This window comes from Conger conger, chromosome 7, assembly GCF_963514075.1.
Source record: "Conger conger chromosome 7, fConCon1.1, whole genome shotgun sequence".
Taxonomy (NCBI): Eukaryota; Metazoa; Chordata; class Actinopteri; order Anguilliformes; family Congridae; genus Conger; species Conger conger.
The window spans coordinates 61062902-61072207 of record NC_083766.1 but is presented as its reverse complement, the minus strand read 5'-3'; the positions used below and the strand labels follow the sequence as shown (position 1 = coordinate 61072207).

Here is a 9306-nt window from a genome sequence, read left to right as displayed (position 1 = left end):
TAATTATGAAGATAGATGACAGAAAATGCTTTGTAAAATGGTTTTATTAATGCAATATTACTACCAACATTCATCAAAGGTATGTGCAATTTGTTGTATTTCATGAAATTATTCAATTATATTACATACAGAAGTGATGGAAGTTGCAGACCAACTGTCTATCAAACAGTGCAAAAGCTCTGTATTATACAATATATTATGTTTGTTTTATCACTGAATAAAATGTAGTCACACTTCCCTTTGATATAAAACAGGACAGGAACTTCCTCTAAAGCTGGGTCAAGATGCCTTAAAGTGCATCCAGTATATATTGGCAGAGGTAACTCTGAGGCTAATTTTGTAATTACTGCAGCTGGTTTACTTTTGAATGAAGTATCTGCACAATCTTGGTCTTCAGTTCCTTGGTCTGCAAGGCATATATGACGGGGTTCATGTTGGCGGGAATAATGTGAAAGAGAAGAGCTGCCATTTTCCGATAGCTGTTGTGGATCTGGAAACGATGCAAAATGATGATGAGGAATGCGCACCAGAGCATTATCAGGTAAAGGGCCAGGTGGGTGGTGCAGGTCTGAACAGCCTTTCTGTTCACTTCCTTGTTCTTTTTGGAGACACAGCTGACTAGAATTCTGAAATATGTGAAGGTCACATTGCCAATGGACGAGCTGAGCAGTACTGCACTGAAGGTCAGTCCGTAGATATTGTTAATGCTCACGTCCTCACAGGAGAGCTTGAACAGGGAGGCGTTGTCACAGTAGGCATTCAGAATCACGGAACGACAGCGTGATAGTCGTACGGTGAGGCCTAGCAGGATGGACAACAGGGTTATCGATGTACTCCAGGCAGATGCAGTCAGCTTGGCCACCATTGCAGGACTCATGATGGAGGTGTACCTCAAAGGGTGGCATATGGCCACATACCTGTCGAAAGCCATGATCATCATCACAGTATGGCAGGATGCGGCATAGGTGTGGCTGAAGAAGGCCTGGGAGACACACAAGGAGTAGCTGATGGACCTGTCGGTGGAGACTATGTCGAACATCAGCCGAGGCAGAACCACAGTGTTTCCCAGGACGTCGTTGAAGGACAGGCTGAAGAACAGCAGGTACATTGGCTGCTGCAAGCTCCTGTCCATCACAATAAGCAGCATGACCCCTATGTTGGTGATCAGGATGATCAGGTAGGTGACCAACAGCAGGACAAACACTGGGTAGATGAAACGATGGGGGACATCAAGTCCCTCGATCACCAGGATGGGACTGTTGTAGGTCAGGTTATTCATCCCAATTTTCCTGTGAAATTCTGTCAGACTGCAAAATAAAAAGCATGTTTATATACAATATAGTACACTCACTGCACACTTTAAGGAACACCTGTACACCTATGTTTTCATTCAATGATCTAACCAGCCATTTTTGTGCCAGCAGTGCAATGCATACGGGTCATGAAGGTAGGGGTCAGGAGCTTCAGTTAATGTTCACCTCAACCATCAGAATGGGGAAAAAATGTGATCTAAGTAACTTTGACTGTGGAATGATTGGTAATGCCAGACTGGCTGCTTTGAGTATCTAAAACTCCTGATCTCCTGGGATTTTTATCCACAACAGTCAGTTTGCAGAGAATGGTGTGGAAAAAAAGCAGCAAGGTCTGAGGAGACTGTCCAGACTGGTCAAAGCTGAGGAAAGGTGACAGTAATGCAAATAAGCACACAATACAAAAGTGGTATTCAAAAGAGCATCTCAGTGGCAGGGAACCTTTGCACTGGGTCAGCATATGTTTAGGGTAGCGCAGGATTATTTAAACTAGGGACTTGGGGGGCAGGGAGGATAGAGAGGGTAATGGGCAGGGAGGTACAAACTGCCCAGACAGAAACAGCAAAGGCTACATGTAATGGTGAGAGCAATAATAAAATCTTTTCAGGGCAAAAATAAAGTAATGGTGGCTTGGGACAGCCGGGAGTGAGGGAACAGGAAAGGATGTGTAGAAGCAACAAACTGAAATGTCAAGGCAGCTATTTTTAGTGGGGGCTATTAGCTACATCATAGGGATTACAGGGACATGCCTTGGGGATGAAGATGGGGATGAATATAATATAGAGGGGTATAAACTTATTAGGAAGAACAGAGGTGGGGGTGTTGCTCTTTGTGTAAGAGGAAAAGAGGTTAAAAAATAACTAAGGTTAGCCAAAAGGCAATTTGAAAGGAAAATTGCAGATGATGCTAAATGTAATCCAAAACACTTATTTCAATACTGCAGTAGGCAAAGGAAAATTAAAGAGGAGGTCAAGTGCATTAAGAACAACAAAGGAGAACTGCTGTATAAGAATAAAGAAATTGCTGAGGCCTTAAATGGCTACTTTGTAGAGAGTTTTACCAGGGAGGAGATTACTAGTAGGCTGGAAGGCAATACTCAATACTAACAATATTTTAGCGAATATTGAGATAGGGGATAAAGAAATATTGGATGAATTACCTAAACTAAAGACAGCAGGCCCAGATGGCATATTCCCAAGGGTACTCAAAGAGTTAAGTGAGATCATTTTTAAACCACTGGCAAGTATTTTTAGACAGTCCTTAGAAACTGGAGAAATACCAGATGACTGGAAACATGGTAATATAATACCAATATATAAGAAAGGGGGCTTTACTTGTATCATGTAAAATACTGGAATCTATCTTTAGGGACAAACTGGAATTATTTCTCGAAAAGAATAACATTCTAAGGGATAGCCAGCATGGTTTTCGAAAGGGTAGGTCATGCCCGACAAACCTTTTGGCATTCTTTGAGGAAGCTACCAAGTGTTTTGATGATAGAAGGGCTTATTTCCAAAAGGAATTCAATAAGGTACCACATGACAACCTCATTATCAAAATGAGGACACTAGGAATTGTTGGAGCCATTTTGAAGTGGGTTTGGAATTGGCTACTGGAAAGGACACAAAGAGGAGTAGTAGGAGGGGCCTTATCTGAGCTGGGTATTGTGGGAAGTGGGGTCCTACAGGGATCGGTGCTGGGGCCACTGCTCTTCCTCATTTACATAAATGACCTAGACATGGGCATTGAAAGTAATTTAGTTAAATTTGCAGATGATACAAAACTAGGAGGTTTAGCTAATAGTATACACTCTACTAAAGTAATCCAGGAAGACTTAAACAGAATCCAGAAGTGGGCGGAAACCTGGCAAATGAAATACAACTAAATGTAAAGTTCTACACGTGGGAAAACTTCTTGGGGGGTACAAAATTGGATAGTGCTCAAGTAGAAAAAGACTTGGGGGACAGAGTTGACCAAAGCTTTTCTGGTTCTAGTCAATGTGCGGTAGCAGTAAAGAAGGCCAATAGGATGTTAGGATACATAACCAGGAGTATTGATTATAAGTCCAAGGAAGCTATACTCGCCTTATACAATACTCTTGTTAGACCACACTTGGAGTACTGTGTGCAGTTCTGGGAACCGCACTATAAGAAGGACATAGAAGCACTAGAAAAGGTTCAGAGAATGGCAACCAGATTGATTCCAGGTATAAAAGATAAATTACGAGGATAGACTTCGGATGCTTAATCTCTTTAAATTTTGTGAAAGGAGGCTTAGGGGGGATTTGATTGAGGCTTTAAAATTAATTAAAGGGATTAACAAAGTGAAGTATAGGGGATTCTTCTTGAGTTTGGATAGCACAAATGGAAATTGGCAAAGGAGAAATTCCGTACAGATATTCGGAAGTATTTTTTCACACAGCGAGTGGTCAATGTGTGGAATAGCTTACCAGTGCATGTAGTGGATGCAGAAACACTGGCGGTTTTCAAGACCAGGCTTGATATGGTGTTAGATTTTATTTAGCTTTTAGGCAATTTAGGCAGTAGGTACACTTAGGGGTAGGAAAAGGTGAGCATTGCTGGGCTGAATGACCTGTTCTTGCCATTACCTTATGTTATGTTTATGTTCTGTTATGTTATGACACACAACATGTTTTGGTCATTTTCTGGCCAGACCCAAATTTGGCATAATTTGGATAATTTCTGAATAAATAATCTATTTGACTTCATTTTCCTTGCGGCTATTTTTAACCAAAATATGTACTAGTCATAGAAGTTTGGAAGTCATACACCAAGTAGAACTGTTGGAGTAAGCCATCAAATATTAAAACATAATTGCACATAAGTGGCATGATTTAGTATTTTTGAATGACCGTAACTTTTTGTCTCCTAATGTTTTGGATGTTCTTTATTCCAGGGCCTTTTTTCATAAATCTATTTGTAAATTAATGTGTAATCAGAACCGAGCGAAAAATTCTGCCGGATTTGTCATACACACATAGATACAGACACTTTTAATTCAAAGCATCATACAAGTGAATAAGATAGCAAAAAAAGGAGTAGAGTAGTCATGAACAAAAACAATTGTCATAGTAAGTGTAGTTGTGTTCTTCAGGGTATAGAAGAGGGATATTGGGGGTGGGGGTTATAACTGTATTTTGCAAATTCTGTCTGAACTTCCACATACTATGGAACAGTTCAAACATTAAACTGGAGGAAAACAAGATAATCAGGGTGTTTCCCAGTTGTCTGCACTGGATGGACACATTGGGCAAATAGGAGAGATGCCTGGAGGGTGACAGCGATATGTTGTCCGTGTCCTGTGCTAGTCCCCAAGAAGCTGAGGATAGGAAGGTAGCATTGCACAGGCGTGTGGATCTTCTGGGGCCAGTGTGTTGCACAGACGCAGAAGGCGGTGTCTGCGTGAGCCTCACTCAACAAATCTGCTCGGTTTTTGAAGATACACTCTGAAGTACGCCATGCGCCGAATCTTATAATAATGTAATTGCATTTACAACATATGTATTCATAGCAATCTACATTGACATGTTTTATATAATTTATATTAAACTCCAGTTAAGCATTAATCAGGTCATCAATTCAGGATGACCTGTTTTAATGTTGAGTCCTGTTGTGATTTATATGATACAATTAGTGAGCACTCTATTACGTATTTTTATGTATTTTTTAGACTTCTACTGCTGTAACCTCTCGACTTAGAGTTGTGATGCGTTGTGTGTTCAGAGATGCCCTTCTGCATACCACTGTTGTAATATGTGGATTTGCATTACTGTGACCTTCCTGTCAGCTTTTACCTGTCTGGCCATTCTCCACTGTCTCTCAAAGCACCCTGTCTGCCACCAACAATAGTTCCAAAGTCAAATTTTTTCCCCATTCTGATGGTGGATGTGAACATTAACTGAAGCTCCTGATCCGTATCGACATGATTATATACATTGCACTGCTGCCACACAATTGACTGATTAGGTAATCCCATGAATAAGGTGTAATAAATGTACACATTCATTCAAATAATTCTGCCACTCTTTTAAATCAAAATAAAATATGAATTAATCCAATAAGAAAAGCATAAAACAAGCTTTACAACCATGTTTTTTCTTAATTTTTGCACACCATATGAACAATTTAGAGCACTTTTGAAATTTATTTGGATCCAACTTAGAAACTGAAATTCCAAGCAGACATTCCACTGAGTCAATCAGGTAGGCTTAACCCTTAGCCTTTTCTTCATTACTCAAGTTCAGGAAGCAATGTCACAGTCAACACAGTTATCACCTACCCCAGTGAATGTGTGGATGTCGTGGCTGCTTGAGTTGTTCCTCTCTCTGTTACATTCAACCTTTCTTATTTATAGGAGATTGTGTTCCCCTGAGAAGCGAGCATGACATCAGTTTTGAAAATGTGACCAACCACTTGTACATGAAGAGGAAAGGGAGGATGTCTGTAACTATAGCTGTTAGTAACTAACAGCTCAAGTTAGGTTTTGAAACAGCTGGTAGCTCAGATCAGGCCAGCTCCCAGCTCGACATGGTTCAGCTGATTGGCCAGTTCAGAGATTGACATGGTTTGACTAGCTCATACCCAGCTGGCCATGCTGGTTGACCAGATTATACTCAGCTAGACCAGTTTATCACCAACTTGAATTTTCAAGATGGTGTAACTGGATTTTACAGCGAGGTAATATCATACAAATGGCCAAGTCACGTCACCTTTCAACCAATCACCTGTGCAGTGTATATGGGCAGTGGTTGGTAACTTAAGCCTTATTTTGAGGAGGTATGGTACATCTTCATGGACATGGTCTGAAACCTTCACACTTGCTGTACATTCCGCACAGTCCCACAGTTAATGCTTTAACTTGTGGAAGAACCTATGCACTTGTAAGTCGCTTTGGATTAAAAGCGTCTGCTAAATGACAAAAATGTAAATGTAAAAATGTCCCTACGCAGACATATAAAACAGCCTTTCCTCGTAAAATAGGGGAGATGTGCTATGATAATATGGAGTTAAAAATGTGCAATTTGTTGTATTTTATCAAATTATTAAATGATATTACATAGAGAAGAGCCCAAGTGATAAACAAGTTGGTCTGCAACTTCTATCAAACAGTGTATACATACATTTTAAAGCTTATAGACAATAAAACAATCGATACATTACGTTTGTTTTATCTCTATATAAAATGCACACAAGTCACTCTTTCCATTGATATAAAAGAGGACAGGAACATCCTCTAAAGCAGTGTCAAGATGCCTGGAAGTGCATCCAGTATATATTACCCAGCAGTAGTTCCACTTTTAATTTTGTGATTACTGCAGCTGGTTTACTTTTGAATGAAGTATCTGCACAATCTTGTTCCTTAGTTCCTTGGTCTGCATGGCGTATATGATTGGGTTAATGTTGGCAGGAATGATGTGAAAGAGAATAGCCGCCATTTTTCGGTAGCTGTTGTGGATCTGGAGACGATGCGAAATGATGATGAGGAAGCCAGACCAGAGCATGATGAGGTAGAGTACCAGGTGGGAGGCGCAGGTCTGCACTGCCTTTCTGTTGAGCTCCTTGTTCTTTTTGGAGACACAGCTGACCAGGATCCTGAAATACGTGAAGGCCACACTGCCAATGGATGAGCTGAACAGGACCACAGTGAAGGTTAGTCCGTAGAGATTATTGATGGTTACCTCCTCACAGGAGAGCTTGAACAGGGAGGCGTTGTCACAGTAGGCATTCAGAATTACAGAACGACAGCGTGATAGTCGTACGGTGAGACCCAGCAGGATGGACACCAGGGTTATCGATGTACTCCAGGCAGATGCAGTCAGCTTAGCCACCATTGCAGGGCTCATGATGGAGGTGTACCTCAAAGGGTGGCATATGGCCACATACCTGTCGAAAGCCATGATCATCATCACAGTATGGCAGGATGTGCCATAGGTGTGGCTGAAGAAGGCCTGGGAGACACACAAGGAGTAGCTGATGGACCTGTCGGTGGAGACCACATCGAATATCAAGCGGGGCAGAAGCACCGTGTTTCCCAGGACGTCGTTGAAGGACAGGCTGAAGAACAGCAGGTACATTGGCGTCTGCAGGCTCCTATCTATCATTATAAGTAGCATGACCCCTATGTTTGTGGTCAGGATGATCAGGTAGGTGACCAACAGCAGGACAAACACTGGGTAGATGAAATGATGGGGGACATCGATTCCCTCGATCACTAGGATGGGACTGTTATAGGTCATGTTATTCATCCCGATTTTCTTGTGAAATTCTGTCAGACTGCAAAAGCAAAAAACAAAAGCATGTTTATATACAATATAGTACACCTGTACACCTACATTTTCGTGCAGTTATCTAATCAGCCAATTTTGTGCCAGCAGTGCACTGCATATAGGTCATGCAGGTACTGGTCAGGAGCTTCTGTTAATGTTCACATCAACCATCAGAATGGGGAAAAAATGTAGTCTAAGTAACTTTGACTGTGGAATGATTGGTAATACCTGACAGGGTGCTTTGAGTATCTAAAACTGCTGATCTCCTGGGATTTTTATGGACAAGAGTCTGCGGAATGGTGCGGAACAAAAATCAAAGCTGACAGTAGTAGTAGGTAACAGTAACACAAATAACCACACATTACAACAGAGGTATGCAGAAGAGCATCGCTGAACACACTATGCATGAAACCTCAAAGGGGATAGACTACAGCAGCAGACTTAATAAGTATTAAATATCTAATGAGGTGCTCACTGTGTATAAGTCACGTTAGAAATCCATTAATATGCATGTTTGAAAAAAAGTGACAAATTATGAATGCTTCTTCAGTAGGCATCTTTTGCAGGATCTTCCTTTCCATCTACTTGGTTGATCATCTAACACTTTTTTGTCATTTTCTGGCCAGGCCCAAATTTGGCATTGTATTTTTTTTTTTGGAATTTTCCAGTTGACTTCATTTTGTTTGTGGATGTTCCCACTAGTATTTCAAGTTTGGATACCTTAAGCGAAGTAACGCTGATGTAGGAAGCCAACAAAATAGGTTTTATTGTGAATTAAGCTTCTCTTTGAAATTATGAAAACATGCCAAGACATAGTAGTGTTTGTGCATCAGTATGACAATTATACCTTTGGTACTACATAAAGTTGAATTCTGATTGGAAACTTTCCACCTTACCAACTACTTGGTAGAACATGGAACACGTTTTGGTAATTTTCTGGCCGGACCCAAATTTAGCATTGTATAATTTCTGAATAAATGATCTATTTCACTTAATTTTCCTTGTGGCTGTTTTTAACCAAAATATCTACTAGTCATAGAAGTTTGGAAGTCATACACCAAGTAGAGCATTTGTAGTAAGCCATCAAAAATGGAAAAATAATTGCCAAGTGGCACAATTTAGCATTTTTGAACGACCATAACTTTTTGTCTTGGAATTACAGTTTATAATTCCTCAACAATTGAAAAACATCAAATCCATAAATAGCCAAACATTCACATAGAGCAGTCATGAACAAAAACAATAGCCATAGTGAGTGTAGTTGTGTTCTTCAGGGTATAGAAGAGGGATATTGGGGGTGGGGGTTATAACTGTATTTTGTAAATTCTGTCTGAACTTCCACATACTATGGAACAGTTCAAACATTAAACTGGAGGAAAACAAGATAATCAGGGTGTTTCCCAGTTGTCTGCACTGGATGGACACATTGGGCAAATAGGAGAGATGCCTGGAGGGCGACAGCGATATGTTTTCCGTGTCCTGTGCTAGTCCCCAAGAAGCTGAGGATAGGAAGCACCTGAGCGTGTAGCATTGCACAGGCGTGTGGATCTTCTGGGGCCAGTGTGTTGCACAGACGCAGAATGAGGTGTCTGCGTGAGCCTCACTCAACAAATCTGCTCGGTTTTTGAAGATACACTCTGAAGTACGCCATGCGCCAAATCTTATAATAATGTAATTGCATTTACAACTAATGGCAACAAAGGCCCAAGC

The 9306-nt window shown here is 40.8% G+C and overlaps 2 protein-coding genes across 2 annotated transcripts; both read right to left on the bottom strand.

Moving 5' to 3' along the window:
* Positions 1–343: 343 nt before the first annotated feature.
* Positions 344–1279, bottom strand: LOC133133569 (olfactory receptor 52N5-like). Its single transcript, XM_061249670.1, has one exon. It carries the CDS (start codon positions 1277–1279, stop codon positions 344–346), a length of 936 nt encoding a protein of 311 aa, XP_061105654.1.
* Positions 1280–6639: 5360 nt separating this feature from the next.
* Positions 6640–7575, bottom strand: LOC133133568 (olfactory receptor 1496-like). Its single transcript, XM_061249669.1, has one exon. The coding sequence runs from the start codon at positions 7573–7575 to the stop codon at positions 6640–6642; it is 936 nt and encodes a 311-aa protein (XP_061105653.1).
* Between the last annotated feature and the right edge of the window lie 1731 nt (positions 7576–9306).

Bases quoted from the DNA above. Each gene is read 5' to 3' on its own strand.
- LOC133133569 (XM_061249670.1), bottom strand. From the start codon at position 1,279: ATGAATAACCTGACCTACAACAGTCCCATCCTGGTGATCGAGGGACTT.
- LOC133133568 (XM_061249669.1), bottom strand. From the start codon at position 7,575: ATGAATAACATGACCTATAACAGTCCCATCCTAGTGATCGAGGGAATC.